This window comes from Ranitomeya variabilis, chromosome 6 (genome assembly GCF_051348905.1).
Source record: "Ranitomeya variabilis isolate aRanVar5 chromosome 6, aRanVar5.hap1, whole genome shotgun sequence".
NCBI classification, from domain to species: domain Eukaryota; kingdom Metazoa; phylum Chordata; class Amphibia; order Anura; family Dendrobatidae; genus Ranitomeya; species Ranitomeya variabilis.
The window spans coordinates 105,939,391-105,962,848 of NC_135237.1; the positions used below are offsets into that span (position 1 = coordinate 105,939,391).

Consider the following 23,458-nt stretch of genomic DNA (forward strand, 5'->3'; position numbering starts at 1 on the left):
ACTGCTCACCTTCTGCTGTTCCCCCAATGTCTGCTCCAATCAGTGCACCCTGTAGATTGAGACTGTGTCTACACCGGAGGCAAGATCTAATGATGTCATCATGTCTGCTGTGCTGACTCACTCTCAGACACATAGGCATGGAACTGGCAATGATGATGATTTGATGATAAGTGGGCTCAATTTGGGGAGGAATGGTGACAATAATAGTTTGTCACTATGGATGGAAGGACCCAGATTTGATTGTATTCTTTTTCTGCCAATACTTAATTTTTTGGTACCTAACAGTGAGTATCATTTACGTAAATTTTTCCCAAGTTACAATCTCTGAGGATACTTCCATCACTAAGTGTCCAATTTTTATAAATTTTTATAAGATCCTATTTAGATTGCTAACTGTAAAATATACGCTTTGATGGCTCAACTCCTCTAATGAAAGTAGCATATGATCAAAATAACGATGAGTAGCAATGTTGATCAATGGAGAAGCACCTAAATCATAAACTTGAAACATTGATAAAGCACAAGGAAAAGAGTAATCCAGTATCTTTCCAACTAGCTTATAAAAATAATAATTGGGGGGAGATTTACAGAAGTCTATCAAGTTCAATCTATAACCTAACATGTTGATCCAGAGGAAGGCAAGGACACCATGCATCTGATGCTAATTGCCTGTGTTAGGGGAAAAATCCCTTTCCGATTCCACAAATGGCGATCAGACTTGTTACCTCGATTAGCATGCCATCACAGAATCTAGTATTCGTAATTTGTAATATTATATTTTTCAAGAAAAGTATTCAGGACCCCCGTGAACCTTTTTGGTGTATTAACCACATGCAGGGATTGCATAACAAACAGGCAATCTCTGCATGTGTTGTGGCTGTCTAAAACTCACTAGACATGCAGCCGTAGGGACTCAAACATATTTTTCGAGCCCGCTGAAAACACTTAGTTAGCACGAGATCATGCTTGGTTAACACCTTATCCGAGAATGTTTGCTCATCACTCATAGAGCTGAGTTTGGATAGCAGAACTCCCTTGACAGATTTGTCAAGGCATTGGACCTCCTTAAATGGCTATTCCATCTTTGCTATTTTTGGCTGAGAGATAAACACCAACCCCTGAAAGCTTTCCTGTTTCCCTCATTCACTTCTGAAAAAATTATAGGAACAGCGTAGCTCAGCCATGCTCGGCACTTTCTGCAGCCAACGCTTAGATGAAGATAATCCAATCTTACCCATGAAGAGCTGAGAAGGGAAGAACACTTTAAAGGGACTCTGTCACTTCTTGGATGATTTTGATTTATTACTACTACTATGAATAAATAAATGAATACTAATTAACATACTTTTTTTTTTCATGGAACACTAATAAAACTCCGTACTAAGCTGTTCTCTTTAAAGGGAATCTGTCACCCCCTGGATGATTTTGATCTATTACTATGGGTATACAGGTAATAGAATGGGTAAAGCAGTCTTACCTGTATGCCTCATAGCTGCGGTTGTAGATCTTGAGAAATTAATTTATAATGTTCTAATAATCTATAATATCCTAATGATTCTCTTTCAGGCTCCGGGGCATGCATTGCCTGGAAAAAATCACTGCCTCCTGACTTCATTATAATGGTACCCTCCTCCCATTAGCACCACACTGACCTATTCAGTGCTGTAATCCCGTGCATTCGCTATGCACCACATGGTTAAACGCAACCCTATCCACCCTCCTATGGGCAGTGGGCAGTGTCTGAATTGAACTTCTGCGCTGACAAGCCTCTGCTAATTGGCTTGCGCAGAAGATCTATGTAGACACCGCTCACAAGAAGCATAGCTTATGCTCGGGATTACAGCACAAAAAGGCCAGGCTAACGCTGATGGGAGAGGGGTACTATTATAATTAAGTCAGGAGGAAGTAATTTCTTCCAGGCATCACAAGCCCGTCGCCTGGAGGAAATCATTAGCATATAACATTATAAATTAATTTCTCAAGATCTACATCGCAGCTGTAAGGCATACAGGTAAGACTGCTATATCCATTCTATTACCTGTATGCCCATAGTAATAGATCAAAATTGTCCAGGGGGTGACAGATTCCCTTTAAGGAGACCAGCTTAGTATGGAGTTTTATTAATGTTACATGAAAAAAGTATGTTAATTAGTATCCATTTATGTATTCATCCAATTATCAATTTTCCTTATTTGAGTCAACAGATCTAAATTATGCAACATGATTATTCATGCGTTCGCACACACACGTTAAAGGTTAATTAGTGGAATAGCAATACACAACATGTTTTGATAATTTTATATTGCTATTTAGCATGTCACAGCAAGCTGTTTACCCTAATCTTGTTAAATTATGTAAAGGATTCTATATCATACCATGACAGAGGCAAAAACCAAGACTGACTGACAGGTTAAAGCAATGAACCTGTTTGTTTTAAGACTGACCTATATATTAATACGTAGAATATATACTAATTGTGAAAAATGTAAACTAAAGATCTTAGAGTTCATCTACAACAATGATTCTAACAAGTGCTTCCAGCATCGATCTAAACATTGCCTAAGAAAGCTAAAGTAGATTTTCTAATATAGAAAGTAATTGCATATACAGTGCCTTACGAAAGTATTCGGCCCCCTGGAATTTTTCAACCTTTTCCCACATATCATGCTTCAAACTTAAATATACCAAATGTAAACTTTTGGTAAAGAATCAACAACAAGTGAAACACAATTGTGAATTTGAACGAAATTTATTGGTTATTTAAAATTTTTGTGGAAATTCAAAAACTGAAAAGTGGGGCGTGCAATATTATTCGGCCCCTTTAACTTAATACTTTGTTGCGCCACCTTTTGCTGCGCTTACTGTTGTGAATTCTGCTTTTGGGCTCCCTCCGGTGGTTGTAGGTGGTAATGCAGTTGTCCCTGAGTTGCAGTCCTGGTCAGGTGTATCTGCTGATTGCAGTTCTGACTGGGGTATTTAGGCGTGCAGGATTCATTAGTCCTTGCCAGTTGTCCATGGTTGTTGGGAGGTTTTGGTCCTGGTTTGGTTCCTTCTGCCAAATCAGCAAAGATAAGTGTCTGGTTTTGGTTTCTGTGGCACACATGCTGTGTGCTTAATAATTCTATGCTATTCAGTGTTTTTTTTGTCCAGCTTAGATTGTGTCAGTATTTTCTCAGTCTTAGAAAAAATAAGACGTCAGTTATAGGTAGCACATAAATGGCGACTCTTCATACAAATAGTAGTATAAAGGAGAATAGAGAGTCAAAACTGGCCAATGTAAATTTACAATCAGTTGAATTTTATTTCCAAAAATCAAATACATAAAGATACCATCAAATAATAAATATGTAACAGCTAGCAACTATATCCTAAGTACATCATAAAAGCTTTCCAGGAATACCCGAACACAAGTAAAAGCAAAAGCAAAAAATACTACTCCCCAATCATGTGCATATCGGTAAATGCTGTTCCAAGCATGGGACCTGCTATCAGTGGCAGGCGGTGATTAGACCAAGTAGTCTGCTTTAAAGTAGACTAGCTTTTATGATGTACTTAGGATATAGTTGCTAGCTGTTACATATTTATTATTTGATGGTATCTTTATGTATTTGATTTTTGGAAATAAAATTCAACTGATTGTAAATTTACATTGGCCAGTTTTGATTTTCTCAGTCTTGTTGGATTCTCTGGAGTGGCAGATATACATTCCATGTCTTTAGTTAGATTGTGGAACTTTTTGTATTATCTGCTGTGGATATTTTTGAAGGGTTTTAATACTGACCGCTTAGTATTCTGTCCTATCTTTCCCTATTTAGCTATAGTGGCCTCTTTTGCTGAATCCTGTTTTCTGCCTGTGTGTGTCTTTCCTCTCCTACTCACAGTCAATATTCATGGGGGGCTGCCTATCCTTTGGGGTTCTGCTCTGAGGCAAGGTAGTATTCCTATTTCCATCTATAGGGGTATTTAGTCCTCCGGCTGTGTCGAGGTGTCTAGGGTTTGTTAGGCACACCCCACGGCTACTTCTAGTTGCGGTGTTAGTTCAGGTTTTGCGGTCAGTACAGTTTCCACCTACTCCAGAGAAAGTTCATGCGGCTCCAAAGTCACCGGATCATAACAGTACAACTGGCCAGCTATGAGTTAAATGCATCTCAGGAGAAGGGAAGAAAGGTGTTGAGCCATTTTTTTTCTGCAGTTTGCTTTGCCTTTTCTTCCCTCTTTTTCTCTGGGTGGCTAAGGAGTCTTGTGTTAGCATGGATGTTCAGGAATTAGCTTCTCGTGTAGACCAGCTTGCTGCTAGGGTACAGGGAATTTCTGATTATATTGTTCAGACTCCTGTTTTAGAGCCGAAGATTCCTACTCCTGATTTGTTTTTTGGTGACAGGTCCAAATTTGAGTTTTAAAAACAACTGTAAACTGTTTTTTGCTTTGAGACCTCGATCCTCTGGGGATTCTATTCAGCAGGTTAAAATCGTCATTTCCCTGCTGCGTGGTGATCCGCAGGATTGGGCATTTTCCCTGGAATCTGGGAATCCTGATTTGCTTAATGTAGATTCCTTTTTTCAGGCTTTAGGACTATTATATGATGAACCTAATTCTGTGGATCAAGCGGAGAAGACCTTGTTGGCCCTATCTCAGGGTCAAGAGGCGGCAGAATTGTATTGTCAGAAATTTCGAAAATGGTCTGTGTTGACTAAATGGAATGATGATGCTTTGGCTGCAATTTTCAGAAAGGGTCTTTCTGAATCCGTTAAAGATGTTATGGTGGGGTTTCCCACGCCCGTCGGTCTGAGTGATTCTATGTCTTTGGCCATTCAGATTGATCGGCGCTTGCGGGAGCGCAGAACTGTGTGCGCTGTGGCGTTGTCCTCAGAGCAGAGTCCTGAGCCAATGCAGTGTGATAGGATTCTGTTTAGGACAGAACGACAAGGACTCAGACGTCAGAATAGGTTGTGTTATTATTGTGGCGACGCTTCTCATGTCATTTCAGTCTGCCCTAAACGGACAAAGAGGATCGCTAGTTCATTTACCATCAGTACTGTACAACCTAAATTTCTGTTATCGGTGTCCCTGATCTGCTCATTGTCAACATTTTCTGTCTTGGCGTTTGTGGATTCAGGCGCCGCTTTGAATTTAATGGACCTTGAGTTTGCCAGGGTTGTGGTTTCCCCTTGCAGCCCTTGCAGAACCTTATTCCTTTAAGGGGCATTGATGCTACACCTTTGGCTAAAAATAAGCCCCAGTTTTGGACACAGGTGACCATGCGCATGGCGCCAGCCCATCAGGAAGATTGTCAATTTCTGGTGTTGCATAATTTACATGATGCTATCGTGTTGGGTTTTCTGTGGTTGCAGGTACATAATCCTGTGTTGGATTGGACGTCTATGTCTGTGACTAGTTGGGGTTGTCAGGGGGTTCATAATGATGTTCCTTTAATGTCCATCTCCTCTTCTTCCTCTTCCGAAATTCCAGAGTTTTTGTCTGATTTTCAGGATGTATTCGATGAGCCCAAGTCCAGTTCTCTTCCACCACAAAGGGACAGTGATTGTGCTATTGATTTGATTCCAGGCTGTAAGTTTCCTAAGGGCCGACTCTTCAACCTGTCTGTGCCGGAACATACCACTATGCGGAGTTATGTTAAGGAGTCTTTGGAGAAAGGGCATATTCGGCCATCTTCTTCACCGATGGGAGCGGGATTTTTTTTGTTGCTAAGAAGGATGGCTCCTTGAGACCCTGTATTGATTATCGCCTCTTGAATAAGATCACGGTCAAGTTTCAATACCCTTTACCTTTGCTTTCCGATTTGTTTGCTAGGATTAAGGGGGCTAGTTGGTTTACGAAGATTGACCTTCGGGGGGCGTATAATCTTGTTCGTATTAAGCAGGGTGATGAATGGAAAACTGCGTTCAATACGCCCGAAGGCCATTTTGAATACCTTGTGATGCCATTTGGGCTCACTAATGCTCCATCTGTTTTTCAATCTTTCATGCATGATATCTTCCGGACTTATGTTGATAAATTCTTGATTGTATATTTGGACCATATTTTGATTTTTTCTGATGATTGGGAGTCTCATGTGGAACAGGTCAGGATGGTATTTCAGATCCTTCGTGACAATGCTTTGTTTGTGAAGGGGTCTAAGTGTCTCTTTGGGGTGCAGAAGGTTTCTTTTTTGGGTTTTATTTTTTCTCCTTCATCTATTGAGATGGATCCGGTTAAGGTTCAGGCCATTCATGATTGGATTCAACCCACGTCCGTAAAGAGCCTTCATAAATTTTTGGGTTTTGCAAATTTTTATCGCCGTTTCATTGCTAACTTTTCCAGCGTGGTTAAACCCTTGACCGATTTGACGAAAAAAGGCGCTGATGTGGCGAATTGGTCCTCTGCGGCTGTTTCTGCCTTTCAGGAGCTTAAACGTCGATTTACTTCTGCTCCGGTGTTGCGCCAACCGGATGTTTCCCTTCCATTTCAGGTTGAGATTGACGCTTCTGAGATTGGCGCAGGGGCCGTTTTGTCCCAGAGGGATCATGTTGGTTCCTTGACGAAACCGTGTGCATTCTTTTCCCGTAAATTTTCGCCTGCTGAACGCAATTATGATGTCGGCAATCAGGAGTTGTTGGCTATGAAGTGGGCATTTGAGGAGTGGTGACATTGGCTTGAGGGAGCTAAGCACCGTATTGTGGTCTTGACCAATCATAAGAATTTGAATTACCTCGAGTCTGCCAAGCGACTGAATCCTAGACAGGCTCGATGGTCCTTGTTTTTTTCCCGTTTTGATTTTGTGGTCTCGTATCTTCCGGGTTCCAAGAATATTAAGGCTGATGCCCTTTCTAGGAGTTTTTTGCCTGATTCTCCTGAGGTCCTTGAACCGGTCGGCATTCTGAAAGAAGGAGTGGTTCTTTCTGCTATTTCCCCTGATTTACGACGGGTTCTTCAGGAATTTCAGGCTGACAGACCTGATCGTTGTCCAGTGGGGAAAATGTTTGTTCCTGACAGATGGACTAGTAGAGTGATTTCTGAGGTTCACTGTTCTGTGTTTGCTGGTCATCCTGGTATTTTTGGTACCAGAGACTTGGTTGGTAGGTCCTTTTGGTGGCCTTCTTTATCGCGTGATGTGCATTCTTTTGTGCAGTCCTGTGGGACTTGTGCGCGAGCCAAGCCTTGTTGTTCCCGTGCTAGTGGGTTGCTTTTGCCATTGCCGGTCCCTGAGAGGCCCTGGACGCATATTTCTATGGATTTTATTTCTGATCTTCCGGTTTCCCAGAGGATGTCGGTTATCTGGGTTGTTTGTGACCGGTTTTCTAAGATGGTTCATTTGGTGCCTTTGCCTAAATTGCCTTCCTCTTCAGATTTAGTTTTGTTGTTTTTTCAGCATGTGGTTCGTTTGCATGGTATTCCGGAGAATATTGTGTCTGACAGAGGTTCCCAGTTTGTTTCTAGGTTTTGGCGGGCCGTTTGTGCTAGGCTGGGCATTGATTTATCTTTTTCCTCTGCATTTCATCCTCAGACAAATGGCCAAACTGAGCAAACTAATCAGACCTTGGAGACTTATTTGAGATGCTTTGTGTCTGCTGATCAGGATGATTGGGTGGCCTTTTTGCCATTGGCCGAGTTTGCCCTTAATAATCGGGCTAGTTCGGCTACTTTGGTTTCGCCTTTTTTTTTGTAATTTTGGTTTTCATCCTCATTTTTCTTCTGGGCAGGTTGAGTCTTCTGACTGTCCTGGTGTGGATTCGGTGGATGACAGGTTGCAGCAGATTTGGGCTCATGTGGTGGACAATTTGGTGTTGTCTCAGGAGGAGGCTCAACGTTTTCCTAACCGTCGTCGGTGTGTTGGTTCCCGGCTTCAGGTTGGGGATCTGGTCTGGTTGTCTTCCCGTCATGTTCCTATGAAGGTTTCTTCTCCTAAGTTTAAGCCTCGGTTTATTGGTCCTTATAGGATTTCTGGGATTCTTAATCCGGTGTCTTTTCGATTGGCGCTACCGGCCTCTTTTGCTATCCATAATGTCTTCCATAGATCTTTATTGCGGAAATATGTGGTACCTGTTGTTCCCTCTGTTGATCCTCCGGCCCCTGTGTTGGTTGATGGGGAGTTGGAGTATGTGGTTGAGAAGATTTTGGATTCTCATTTTTCGAGGCAGAGGCTTCAGTATCTTGTCAAATGGAAGGGTTATGGCCAGGAGGATAATTCCTGGGTTTTTGCCTCTGATGTCCATGCTGATGATTTGGTTCATGCTTTTAATCTGGCTCGTCCTGATCGGCCTGGGGGCTCTAGTGAGGGTTCGGTGACCCCTCCTAAAGGGGGGGGTACTGTTGTGAATTCTGCTTTTGGGCTCCCTCCGGTGGTTGTAGGTGGTAATGCAGTTGTCCCTGAGTTGCAATTCCTGGTCAGGTGTATCTGCTGATTGCAGTTCTGACTGGGGTATTTAGGCGTGCAGGATTCATTAGTCCTTGCCAGTTGTCCATGGTTGTTGGGAGGTTTTGGTCCTGGTTTGGTTCCTTCTGCCTTCTGCCAAATCAGCAAAGATAAGTGTCTGGTTTTGGTTTCTGTGGCACACATGCTGTGTGCTTAATAATTCTGTGCTATTCAGTGTTTTTTTTTGTCCAGCTTAGATTGTGTCAGTATTTTATCAGTCTTGTTGGATTCTCTGGAGTGGCAGATATACATTCCATGTCTTTAGTTAGATTGTGGAACTTTTTGTATTATCTGCTGTGGATATTTTTGGAAGGGTTTTAATACTGACCGCTTAGTATTCTGTCCTATCTTTCCCTATTTAGCTATAGTGGCCTCTTTTGCTGAATCCTGTTTTCTGCCTGTGTGTGTCTTTCCTCTCCTACTCACAGTCAATATTCGTGGGGGGCTGCCTATCCTTTGGGGTTCTGCTCTGAGGCAAGGTAGTATTCCTATTTCCATCTATAGGGGTATTTAGTCCTCCGGCTGTGTCGAGGTGTCTAGGGTTTGTTAGGCACACCCCACGGCTACTTCTAGTTGCGGTGTTAGTTCAGGTTTTGCGGTCAGTACAGTTTCCACCTACTCCAGAGAAAGTTCATGCGGCTCCAAAGTCACTGGATCATAACAGCTTACAGCTGCAAGTTGCTTGGGGTATGTCTCTATCAGTTTTGTACATCGAGAGACTGAAATTCTTGCCCATTCTTCATTGACAAACAGCTCGAGCTCAGTAAGGTTTGATAGAGATCGTTTGTGAATTGCAGTTTTCAACTCTTTCCACAGATTCTCGATTGGCATGAGGTCTGGACTTTGGCTTGGCCATTCTAACACCTGGATACATTTATGTGTGAACCACTCCATTGTAGATTTTGCTTTATGTTTGGAATCAATGTCTTGTTGGAAGACAAATCTCCGTTCCAGTCTCAGGACTTTTGCAGACTGCAACAGGTTTTCTTCAAGAATGGTCCTGTACTTGGCTCCATCCATCTTCCCATCAATTTTAACCATCTTCCCTGTCCCTGCTGAAGAAAAGCAGGCCAAATCCATGATGCTGCCACCACAATGTTTCACAGTGGGGATTGTGTGCAGGGTGATGAGCTGTGTTGCCTTTATGCCAAACATATCGTTTGGCATTGTTGCCAAAAAGTTTGATTTTGGTTTCATCTGAGCAGAGCACCTTCTTCCACATGTTGGTGTGTCTTCCAGGGGGCTTGTTGCAAACTTTAAACAACACTTTCTATGGATATCTTTGAGAAATGGCTTTCTCTTGCTACTCTTCCATAAAGGCCAGATTTGTGCAGTGTACAACTAATTGTTGTCCTATGGACAGACTGTCCCACCTCAGCTGTAGATCTCTGCAGTTCATCCAGAGTGATCATGGGCCTCTTGGCTGCATCTCTGATCAGTCTTCTCCTTGTTTAAGATGAAAGTTTAGAGGGACGGCCGAGTCTTGGTAGATTTGCAGTGGTATGATACTCTTTCCATTTCAATATGATCACTTGCACAGTGCTCCTTGGGATGTTTAAAGTTTTGGAAATCATTTTGTATCCAAATCCGGCTTTACACTTCTCCACAACAGTATCACGGACCTGCCTGTTGTGTTCCTTGGTCTTCATGATGCTCTCTGTGCTTCGAACAGAACCCTGAGACTATCACAGAGCAGGTGCATTTATACAGAAACTTGATTACACACAGGTGGATTATATTTATCATCATTAGGCATTTAGGACAACATTGGATCATTCAGAGATCCCCAATGAACTTCTGGAGTGAGTTTGCTGCACTGAAAGTAAGGGGCCGAATAATATTGCACGCCCCACTTTTCAGTTTTTGAATTTCCACAAAAATTTTAAATAACCAATAAATTACGTTCAACTTCACAATTGTGTTCCACTTGTTGATTCTTCACGAAAAAATTACATTTGGTATCTTTATATTTGAAGCATGATATGTGGGAAAAGGTTAAAAAGTCCCAGGGGGCCGAATACTGTCACAAAGCTAGTTAGCTGCTTCTGACTTTTCACTGATTTTGAATGCATGGTGAATGTTTCTAGCCATTTGCTATACAATCAACAATAACACAGCCTCAGGTAGGCATGGTTCTTTAGGCCCTTGGATATACCTGTCTGGAGGTGGCTGGTAAGAGAGAGTATGTTAAGCTCCTATTTAAAGTTGGTTATATCTGATTAAATTTGAATTTGCAAAATCTCAAAGATTTTTCCAAGAAATTTTATTTGTAGAAAAATTTTTGTCCATGAGTTGAACTCTCCCTATTAGTAAAGATGAGAGAACTCAAACTTTAAAGTTTGGGGTTCGTACTGCACATTTAGTGTCTGGTGCTAAATGCCAAACACGGACATTTCCTGGAAGTACGTTGCAATGTTCAAAGTTCTGGGGTAGGGAGAGAGAGAGAGATAGAATTTTTCAGCTCAAATTTTCTGGTCCCCATTTTTTCAATAAGGTTCGGGTTCTGGTTCAAGTTTGAGTACAGTAACTGGTACCCAAACCGAACTTTGGAATAAAGTTTGGGACAGGCACTGGAACCTGAACTTCCACGGGTCCCCTCATCCTTACTTATTAGGCCGTGGGATCTCTCCAGATCATAGAATAGAATAAATGATACCTGTAAAAAATAAAAAGGAGCTAATACTCACTTTACAGCTCACCTGTTGTAGCACCTCTGCTTTCTCTGCTGCCCACCCGCTGTCTGGTACTCAGGGCCTGTTCTTTTTCCAGTTCTGCACTGATGTTTTCATTCTAGAACAGGACTTCTGGCCACAACCAGGACACGGAGCTCATGGTGTATTGAAACATAGCCTTCATGTGACACTTCATGACCTCTGAATGCTAGTGCCTTCACTCCAGAAAAGGACTTCCAGCTGCGACAAAACTTTGTATTTCATAATTTCTCAGGGCATGTCGTGACCTCACAATGTTATGACAAGCTGAGATCTGGGAGACTTGGTTGCAACTGGATGTCCCTTTCTAAAAGTGAAGACATGACTGCTGAAAGGAGAAGCCCATAGAGGACCAGATGGTGATCAGCAGGCACCGGAGGAAGCACAGGTGCCAGGACAGGTGAGATGTGTGGTATTTGTGGGGAGGTGTTTGTTTTTAGCAAAATGGTGGACGCAGTTAGCTTTGATTTTGCTGAATCAGTGTTGAGCAAATAACAAAAAAATCTGTTCTGGAGAATGATTTTTCTTGAATTAATTCACCCATCTCTAGTTCTATTAAGATTTTTTTTATTTTACATATAATACATAAAACTTGGAAGTTTTTAAATCTACATTAATGATGAACATTGTTACATTACCATGGCATAGTGAAGAATTTCGAAGAAAATTTCATTATAAACAGCAAGCAGAAGACTTTTACACTGAATTACAAAATACTGTAGTTTATACACAGTGGATTTTAGAGATCCATAAATTTTTACTTTGCAACAAGGGTAGACTACAGTACATTAAAAGGGTTACTATATCATCCTGTTTTATAGAATGTTTAGATAAAGATAAAGTAACTTTCAGACACTTTTTGCATACATATTTTTCTAATGTACCTTGTTGCTTACCTTCTTTTAATTCTCTTGTACAGCTTTGATGCATGCCTTGGTATTTGGTAATGTAACAGCTATAATCCAACGACTGTACTCCAGATGGTCCCTATATCATACAAGAACTAAGGATCTGAAGGATTTCATACGGGTACATCACCTTCCACAACAACTGAAACAGAGAATGCTTGAATATTTCCAGACCAATTGGTCTGTCAATAATGGGATAGATTCTCATGAGGTACTTTAAATTAAGATATTTTAATATTTTTACTTAAGAATTTTAAGTTAGAAAACTGTCAATCAGCATGTCTCGTTAACAGAGAGAAAGACGCCGGCTTCCCGGCAAAAGCAGTCGCCACTCCAAGTCAACAGAGATCGGCGCCAGGCAAAAGAGGGGAGGTTTTTAGCCCATATTACAAAAAAATATAGTCCCAGATAACCCCTTTAAAGTTAATCTTCAATCTCGGAGGAGAGCTTTGCTCATCTGAGTGCATCTTCCTCTACAAATCCCTATTGATCCAAACTTCTGACAAGTCTCTATACATATTAAATGTTTTGTTAAAGTGCAATTACACTTTATTTAATACTCAATAATAGCTGTGGAGACATGAGGGTCAGTGGATGCTCTCAGCCACTGGTCTGGCTGTCTTTACAACGAGTGCATTGACTGAGGCTCATATTCCTTTCCCATGGGCAGAATTTTAATCAGACAGCACAGAGTGAGGGTAACACAGTGTGGCAATACTTTATTGAATCACCAATAGACAATAACACATAGCATAGACCCAGCAATTACATAAAATGATGCAAATGACCGAGTCTCACCCTGCCTCGCCAGGAATTATTACATCTGTGACTTCGGGGTTTCCAGGACCAACTACCTCAACCAGTGGCACCTTGCATTTTTGTGGGAACCCACAGAGAGGAGGTAGTGGCAAGTTTTGGAATTTGACAGAGTCCATTAAGATATGTTGCCTGGTGACCTGATTGTACCTACCTGGATTCTCTAAACATCTCTGGGGGTTCAGTGATGGTCAGTGGAGCTGGTCTATATTCCTCCAGCTGGGGCCATGGTCACTTAAGCTGACATCCTGTAGAGTGTCAAATCTGTATTCTACCGATTGGAGCCATGTTGCTATGTCTACTGTCGTGTAGAGTTCTGGAAGACAGACACAAATTCTCCTTTCATAGTTCATAGCTCTTATTGAGGCATTTTTCCACAGGATTGGGGAAAGGTGAGTGGAGTTAATCTCTCATTGTTTGGGTGTTCAAATAACCTGCATAGTTTATCCTTCAATATTTGCAGAGCAAGTTACATGGACTGTTAAAATAAGTAATCAACATATTAACAAACATCGATTGTTCAATGCCTTTGTGCCTTTATTTCCCATGGATAGTAGGACAATAAGCTGCAAGGACTGATGCAATAGGTTAACTGCAGCCATTCAACAATTCGCAAACATCAATTCAATCTACAAGAAAAGTCAAAGTTCAGACTCATATGAAAAATAGCTCAAGTCCCTAGGCTTACTGAATATACATCTGGCATAATTAAGAATAAACTCAATGCCTCCACAATAACTTTATAATATACTTTTTAAAAGTTTTTCTATTAGTTAATAAATTTCCAGTTTTTAGAAATCACCTAATATATTTTTAATATAAAATTTTAGGATTATTTTAACACATTTGATATTTTATAACCATTGCATTTGTTAAATAGCATATTATATTATATAAAATAGTTCTATTGTATGTCTGAATGTCACAGGATTTAGAGATTTTTATACAATGCCTGTACAACTATTTATTTATAAGTAATGGCACATTTTCCTGTGTCTAAAACTGCTAAGGTGAGATTTGTAAGAAAGCTAAATGGTTTAAAGCTTCTATCATTCCGAACTATAAAAATATATTTCCTGCTGCATTAATTCCTTGTCTGTATTTGACAGCTCCTGAAAGAATTTCCAGATGAGCTACGTTCAGATATAACCATGCACTTAAACAAGGAGATTCTCCAACTATCCCTTTTTGAGAGCGCTAGCCGCGGTTGCCTCAGGTCCTTGTCTCTGCATATCAAAACCTCCTTCTGTGCTCCTGGAGAGTACCTACTCCGGCAGGGAGATGCATTGCAGGCAATATACTTGGTGTGCTCAGGTTCTATGGAAGTTTTAAAAGATGGAATGGTTTTGGCTATTTTAGGTATGTACTTTTTACTGCCGATATCAAACTCCAAGCTTCTTCAATCATAGTGATGATGATAATTATGATAATGATTTTACACAAGCAAAACATTAGTGTTTTATTATTAGAATGCAATAACTGTAATCATCAATGGAAAAATTTTTTTTTTATATAAGGAATATTTTCATCTCGGCCATTCATGAAGATGGGGGTATTTGCATCTTGTTTTCATGTCAGGCACAAGCACTCATACCAGCCAAAACTCCCAATTCTAAAAATGATGAAGCTTGCTGTGCTACTCTGTTTCCTTAAAGGGGTTGTCTGGATTTAGGCTACAAGTCTTTATTCACTTTACTTGACTGTGGACTTGCGAATTTTCACATCGCAAGCACTGAGCACTGTAAGGATTCCCTGATGTCGGTACGGGGAGCATGACTGCAAGTATGTGATTTGCATACATGGGGTCACAAGCAAACTAGATGGGCCACCTCACTCAAGACAAGTGTATTGAGAAAGGCCAGGCACAGTCTAGTCAGAATGTAACCAGAGGAATGCAAATTGTATACTTTGCGGTCACAGAGTGAACAGTGCTTGAATGACTGCAGACTTGTAGTCTAAGGCCAAACAACCCCTTTAATTCCAGTTCACCTCTAAAGGAGCTACAGAAAGAGTGCACTGTAGCGTAGTCCTGCCTATCTGCGGCTCATGCCTACAGATGAGATTCCCATCTCAGCCATTTCAGGCAGGTTTTAACACAATTAAGACAGGCTGAAATTCCAGCACCATACAATGGAACTCAACTGAACTGCCAGACATAAACCAAAAACAGGTGAGGTGATGTTTCTGGATAGACAGAATGATAGTTTTATAATCCTTGAAATCCCTCTTACACAGTTTGCATTTAAACAATGATTTTTGCAGATTTTGCAGACTCCCCTCTGTCAATCCCTTCACTGGTTCCCCATTACCCAGAGACTCCAGTACAAAACCCTAACCATGACATACAATGCCATCCACAACCTGTCTCCTCCATACATCTGTGACCTCGTCTCCCGGTACTTTCCTGCACGCAACCTCCGATCCTCACAAGATCTCCTTCTCTACTCCCCTCTTATCTCCTCTTCCCACAATCGCATACAAGATTTCTCTTGCGCATCCCCCCTACTCTGGAACTCTCTACCACAACATATCAGACTCTCACCTACCATCAAAACCTTCAAAAAAAACCTGAAGACCCACCTCTTTCGACAAGCCTACAACATGCAGTAATCGCCGATCGACCAAACCGCTGCACGACCAGCTCTACCCTCACCTATTGTATCCTCACCCATCTCTTGTAGATTGTGAGCCCTCGCGGGCAGGGTCCTCTCTCCTCCTGTACCAGTTGTGACTTGCATTGTTCACGATTATTGTACTTATTTTTATTATGTATACCCCTCCTCACATGTAAATCACCATGGAATAAATGGCGCTATAATAAGAAATAAAAATAGTAATTCATCTGGAAGAATATTTATGAGGTCATTTGCTGATGTTGGATGACAGTCTGGCTCACAAGGTCTTTTCTAGTTCATCTCAAAGGTCTCCAATGGTGTTAAGATCAGTGCTTTTGCAGGCCAATCAAATTGTTCCACACAATTACCCAACCAATGCCTTTATGAAGCTTGCTTTGTGCACTAGGTAACAGCCATCCTGAAACAGAAAAGGGCCTTGCCAAATTGTTCCCACAAAGTTGTCCAACTTGTCTTGATATATTGAAACATTAAGATTTAATTTTATGGAAACTATGGGATTAAGGCCACTTTCATACTATTACACTTTACAGTTGAAAAAAAAGGAATCAAACAGGTATTGTAAAGTTCTGCTGGCATTTGCGAAACTCAGACTTGTTCATAACACTGCCAAATAAAGAAAGCAATTCCAAGTTCCACAGAACAGATTTCCACTGCTCTAAAGTGCCTTAAAGCACTTTATCCAATGCTTGGCATTGTGCTTGGTGATGTAAGGCTTACATACAGGTGCTTGGCCATAAAAACCCATGACAAAGTTCTGTGGGCACTGGGCACAGTTTTTGTGCATATATCTGTTTTTCTGTCTCTCTCATTTTTACCTTTGTTAGAAGTAAATGTGGTTTTGAGCTTTTTTAACTAAAAATATTAAGATTTGGTTTCTGTATTTAAAAAGCAATCCTACAAATGCCAGTCATTTCAACATGATGATACAACAAAAGTATGCTATTGTCATCTAAAAAATAAAGGATTTTATGACTTAAGAGCTGCGGCTCCAATTAATGAGGAATCAAATTATAAGCGCAGCAGTCACTGCACTATCCCATATGACCAGTTCTCCAGCTAGAGACAAGGTACAATAGATAAAGCTGCATAATATTATGAGGATTGTGTGTTCTTCACTTGACAGATGCTCATTAGCTCTTCAGCTAAGGAACTGCGGTTATTTTAAAATGAGTTGTAATCAGTACAATATGGGATGTCTCACCCATCTACTGTAGAATTAGCATGAGTTAGAAAACTGCAAATTTCGAATACATGATTTTATATTTTTAACTTGTCAATTATGGCTTTACATGTAAATACTAAAAAAAGGTTAAGAAAGTAAAGAATGTTGCAACTTAATACACTTTTTTCAAACTGCTGATGTGTATTTTATTATGCAAATATGAATGCATAGTTTCATTTTTCCAATGTCCTTATGGGCTAATTCTTTGTGACTGCAATAGACAGCACAGCACAGTTCTCAGTTATCTCTGACAGTCTCAGAGGGTGAGAGTAGTGGAAGTGCACATGCGCAACCTCCACTCCATCCAGACAAGGCTCTGCAGAACCCTATCACAGGTTTAGTGCGAGTTGCGGCGGTTGGACCACCAGCAATTGGGAAGTAAATCCAGGAGGGGATAACGTCCATACCTGGTACAAACTCTTTAACTAATGTTTAACTACTAATTTCTGACCCCAAATAGAAAAATATTTAGGATTCAGAGTCCTTAGTGGTTGATACCTTTAATGGCTAACTGAACAGATGGTAACAAATTGCAAGCTTTCGAGACTATTCAGGTCTTTTCATCAGGCATAGACTCTGCCTGATGAAGAGACCTGAGTAGTCTCGAAAGCTTGCAATTTGTTACCATCTGTTCAGTTAGCCATTAAAACGTATCAACCGCTGAGAACTCTCAATCCTAAATATTTTTTCTATCTACTGGCTAACACGGTACAAAGATGTTTATCTTTCCTGGCCCCAAATATGCCTTTCTAAAGCAGCTATTAAGGACCTTATTCTGCAGTGTTGTATAATAAGTGCTACATATTTTTCCTTTGCCACCTTATAGTTTATTGACAGCCTAGTTCCTGTTCTAACAGTTATAATCTTCCAATCCTGTCCATTATACCTCTAAATCACCATAGTTGACAATAAAATAACCAGACCCTTATCATCTGTCTGTAAGGATGCTAATATGTTATATACTGCAATGTAAGCATGTAAAATAGTAATCCCTTACTAGGATAAAATGGTAATAAAAATGTATTATGCAAATTGTTTATTTGCTGAAAATTTAACCATATAAGTCAAAATAAATTTGTATATTCCCCCAAACAATACAGATAAATTCATTTTTTCCTGTACTAAACAAAGCCTCATACAGTTGTGCCAATGAAAAAAATCTTAAAGGTAAAGCTGATGGAGTGCAGACAAACAAGCAAACAAACAAACGAAAAATAAAAAACACCAGCCAGGTGTTTCAATGAAATATTTCAATGAAAACCTTTATGACGTTACCCCTAGTAAAAAATATCTATCATCTATCTATCTACAGCACTGGCAAAAATTAAGAGACCACTGCAAAATGTTCAGTTTGTCTGCTTTTTCTCTATAGGTATATTTTTGAGTAAAATGTAAATTTTTCATTTATTCTATAAACTATTGACAATCTGTCTCCGAATTTCCAAGCAATAAATTTTGAATTTTTTTCTGAAAAGGAGAAGTGGTTAAAAACCCCCCAGAGCTTTCAGACCTCAAATAATGCAAAGAAAACAAGTTCATAATCATTTAGAAATAACAATACTAATGTATTAACTCCGGAAGAGTTCAGAAGTCAATATTTTGTGGAATAACCATGATTTTTTAATCACAGCTTTCATGTGTCTTGGCATGCTTTCCACCAGTCTTTAACACCTTTATCATCCTTGTTTACATTCCAGAGGTTTCCAATGGGGTTCAGGTTCTGGAGATTGGGCTGGCCATGACAGGGTTTTGATGTGGTGGTATATAGTGTTGAGCGATACCGTCCGATACTTGAAAGTATTGGTATCGGATAGTATCGGCCGATACCCGAAAAGTATCGGATATCGCCGATACCGATACCCGATACCAATACAAGTCAATGGGACACCAAGTATCGGAAGGTATCCTGATGGTTCCCAGGGTCTGAAGGAGAGGAAACTCTCCTTCAGGCCCTGGGATCCATATTAATGTGTAAAATAAAGAATTAAAATAAAAAATATTGATATACTCACCCGTCCGGAGGCCCCTGCACCTTACCGCTGTTAACCGGCAGCCTGCTTTGCTTAAAATGAGCGCGTTCAGCACCTTCCATGACGTCACGGCTTCTGATTGGTCGCGTGCCGCTCATGTGACCGCCATGCGACCAATCACAAGCCGCGACAACATTCTCAGGTCCTAAATTCCTAGAATGAGGAGTTTAGGGTCTGAGAATGACGTCGCGGCTAGTGATTGGTCGCGTGGCGGTCACATGAGCGGCACGCGACCAATCAGAAGCCGTGACGTCATGGAAGGTGCTGAATGCGCTCATTTTAAGCAAAGCAGGCTGCCGGTTACTATCAGGGTGCATCAGAGGGTGAGTGTATCCCTATTTTTTATTTTAATTCTTTATTTTTTACATGGATATGGATCCCAGGGCCTGAAGGAGAGTTTCCTCTCCTTCAGACCCTGGGAACCATACACTGGGAACTTCCGATTCTGATTCCCGATGCCACAAAAGTATCGGATCTCAGTATCGGAATTCCGATACCGCAAGTATCGGCCGATACCCGATACTTGCGGTATCGGAATGCTCAACACTAGTGGTATATTAATTTTTGCCAGAGCTGTATATGTCAAAAAAGGTAGGCAGCACTTCAATAGTTACCAAACAAAAAGGACTTGCCCATGTGGCATGGCGAAATTTGAAATGTGCCTATCTCAAGGTTTATAAATCACAAACTTTGGATATTTTGTTTGGTGGGTGTTTCCACCCATCTAGCAATTGTTATATGATGTGCTGTTCCATTTTTCTATTTTTGATATCTATCTATCTATCAACTATCTATCAGGTATCCACATATGTATATATATATATATATATATATATATATATATATATATATATATATATATATATATATATGTATATATACAGGGTGGGTCATTTATATGGATACACATAAATAAAATGGGAATGGTTGGTGATATCACCTTCCTGTTTGTGGCACATTAGTATATGGGAGGGGAAAAACTTTTCAAGATGAGTGGTGACCATGGTGGCCATTTTGAAATCAGCAATTTTGGATCCAACTTTATCTTTTTCAATGGGAAGAGGGTCATGTGACACATCAAACTTATTGAGAATTTCACAAGAAAAACAATGGTGTGTTTGGTTTTAATGGATCTTTATTCTTTCATGAATTATTTACAAGTTTATGACCACTAATAAAATGTGTTCAAATGTGCTGCCCATTGTGTTGGATTGTCAATGCAACCCTCTTCTCCCACTTTTGACACACTGATAACAATACTGCAGAAGAAATGCTAGCATAGGCTTCCAGTATCCATTGTTTCAGATGTTGCACATCTTGTATCGTCACAGCATAAACAATTGCCTTCAGATGACCCCAAAAATAAAAGTCTAAGGGGGTCAGATCGGAAGACCTTGGTGGCCATTCAACTGGCCCACGATGACCAATCCACTTTCCAGGACACTGTTCATGTAGGAATGCTCAGACCTGACACCCATAATGTGGTGGTGCACCATCTTGGGTGTCAGGTCCGAGCATTCCTACATGAACAGTTTCCTGGAAAGTGGATTGGTCATCGTGGGCCAGTTTAATTGTCCCTCAAGGTCTCCCGATCTGACCCCCATAGACTTTTATCTATGGGGTCATCTGAAGGCAATTGTCTATGCAGTGAAGATACGAGATGTGCAGGATGAGCAAGACTTGTGCAAATCCACAATTCTCTTCCAGATATCTTGGTTAATTTCTTTGGACTTTCCCATGTTGCTACACAAAGAAACAGTGTGTTTCAGGTGTGCATTAAAAAACATCCACAGATGTCTCTAATTAACTCAGGTGTTGCCAAAAAAACAGAAATTTCCAAACACATGACATCATCATATGGACAGTCCAGAATTGTTTAAAGGCATAGTAATCTTAGTGTATGTAAACTTTTTGCTTTACAGTAAGAAAATAAAAAAAAGCCTTAAAACATTCTCTTTCATTATTCTGGCATTTGGCAAATATTAATAACTAGATGGTAGCCCTATTCTAATGCATCGGGTATTCTAGAATATGTATGTAGTTTATTTATGAAGATTTTAGAATAATACACTGAATACACAGGATTCGACCAGCCGCGACCAATTAGCAAAGCGTGGTTCAAATCCCGAGCCAGTTCACGGCCGGACTGCACCAGTCGCTGATTGTTCATGGCCAGCCATGTAGTATATAACAGCCCATGTAGTAAATAGCACAGCCACATAGTATATAACACAGCCCACGGAGTATATAGCACAGCCACGTAGTATATAGCACAGCCCACAGAGTGTATAACAGCCCACATAGCATATAACACAGGCACGTATTTTATAACAGCCCATGTAGTATATAACAGCCCATGCATGCAGTATATAACACAACCCACATAGTGTATAACACAGCCCACGTAGTGTATAACACAGGCCACGTAGTGTATAACTCAGGCCACGTAGTGTATAACAGCCCATGTAGTGTATAACATAGGCCACATAGTGTATAACACAGGCCACATAGTGTATAACACAGCCCACGTAGTATATTGCACAGCCCACGTAGTATATAGCACAGCCCATGCAGTATATTGCACAGCCCACATAGTACATTGCACAGCCCACATAGTACATTGCACAGCCCACATAGTATATAGCACAGCCCACATAGTATATAGCACAGCCCACGAAGTATATTGCACAGCCCACGTAGTATATTGCACAGCCCACGTAGTATATTGCACAGCCCATGCAGTACATTGCACAGCCCACGTAGTACATTGCACAGCCCACGTATTATATTGCACAGCCCACGGATTATATTGCACAGCCCATGGATTATATTGCACAGCCCACATAGTATATTGCACATCCCACTCAGTATATAGGAATGTGGGCATCATATCCCTGTAAAAAAAGAATTAAAATAAAAAATAGTTATATACTCAGCTTCCGTTGGCCCCGATCCAGGCGAAGCAGTTACCGACGCTACTCATGCGCTCCAGTCCCAAGAGTGCATTGCGGTCTCACGAGATGATGACGTAGCGGTCTTGCGAGACCGCTACATCATCATCTCGTGAGACCACAATGCATGGAGCGGTCACCGGAGCGTTGCAAGTAGCGGGAAAGGCCAGTTCTGGATCCGAGGGGCCGACGGACGGTGAGTATATAACGATTTTTTATTTTTAAAATATTTTTAACATTAGATCTTTTAACTATTGATGCCGCATAGGCAGCATCAATAGTAAAAAGTTAGTCACACAGGGTTAATAGCAGCGATAACGGAGTGCGTTACACCGCGGCATAACGCGGTCCATTACCGCTGCCATTAACCCTGTGTGAGCGCTGATTGGAGGGGATTATGGAGCAGGCACTGACTGCGGGGAGGAAGGAGCGGCCATTTTGCCACCGGACTGTGCCCGTCGCTGATTGGTCATGGCCGTTTTGCCGCGACCAATCAGCGACTTGGATTTCCTTGACAGACAGACAGAGGCCGCGACCAATGAATATCCATGACAGACAGAAAGACAGACAGAAAGACAGAAGGAAGTGACCCTTAGACAATTATATAGTAGATTATGGTAATCATAATTGGCCTAAAACAGGAAAGTTTTATTCTGATTTCATTTCAGATATTGAGAAGAACATACATATGTGTCTTTGTATATCTTGTATGCAAACTTCTAGTTTCAAATCTATGTGTAATATTTGTAATCTACTAATATACAGTATGTGTATTGCTTTATTAAGCTATCTCATATAAAGAGATTGTTTAATGAGAGACATTGGGTGACTTATCAGTAGGATGTCACCTTTTTCTTATCCATGGGAGTTGGGTTGAAGAAAGAGTCAGTGATGATTAAAGCTATTATGACAGTCAAAATAAATTCTAAACTATGATGCTAGGCAATGAAGTAAGGACTTGCATTTACATTCTAGAATCATATACTCAGGCCCATAGAATTGAAAATTGATGGCATATTGTAGTGGTGTGCCATCATGTAACTTCTATAAAACAGCTCTTTTGATGGTTCTGCCATGGACAGGTCAGCTTATTGAGTAGTCAACTTGACTCTCACTTAATAAAAAGATTAATAAAAAAGCTAAATACTTTTTCTGACCCTTAAATACAGATTACTATCTGCTTTTACAAGTACCTTAGATCTATAGAAAACTATGTACATGATAAGATATAAAAATGATTCACAACGTCTCCCTATATTGTACTTTTTTGGGCATTTGAAGTTGGAGGATTAATTTGGGTATAGAGTAGAGAAACTAAAGTTATTAAACACAAAATGTAAATATAATTTCTGAATACACAATAATAAATATTATTAAACACGAAATGTAAATATAATTTCTGAATACACAATAATAAATAATATCTAGCACATTTATGATACTTACTAAATGATCTAAAGTAGTAGAAATGAAGCTTTAGAAACATCCAAATGACTAAATTACCTATTCAGATGAGAAAATTATCTAACATTGCCTTTGCTCTTCATAGGTAAAGGTGATCTAATTGGAGCAAACCTACCAATTAAAGATCAAGTCATTAAAACGAATGCAGATGTCAAAGCACTAACCTACTGCGATCTTCAGTGTATCATCCTCAAAGGCCTTTATGAAGTATTGGACTTTTACCCTGAATATGCACATAAATTTGTAGAAGACATACAGCAAGATCTTACATATAACCTTCGAGAAGGTCATGAAAGTGATGTAAGTG

The 23,458-nt window shown here is 40.4% G+C and overlaps 1 protein-coding gene across 2 annotated transcripts in view; it reads left to right on the plus strand.

The window, feature by feature from the left end:
• Positions 1-23,458, plus strand: part of KCNH8 (potassium voltage-gated channel subfamily H member 8) — a 728,911-nt gene that overhangs the window by 546,446 nt on the left and 159,007 nt on the right. For both annotated transcript variants that reach the window (XM_077268880.1, XM_077268882.1), the window contains 3 exons: positions 12,044-12,243; positions 13,958-14,207; positions 23,237-23,451. In XM_077268880.1, coding sequence (XP_077124995.1) covers positions 12,044-12,243; positions 13,958-14,207; positions 23,237-23,451 — 665 coding nt within the window. The remainder of the gene's footprint in view (positions 1-12,043; positions 12,244-13,957; positions 14,208-23,236; positions 23,452-23,458) is intronic.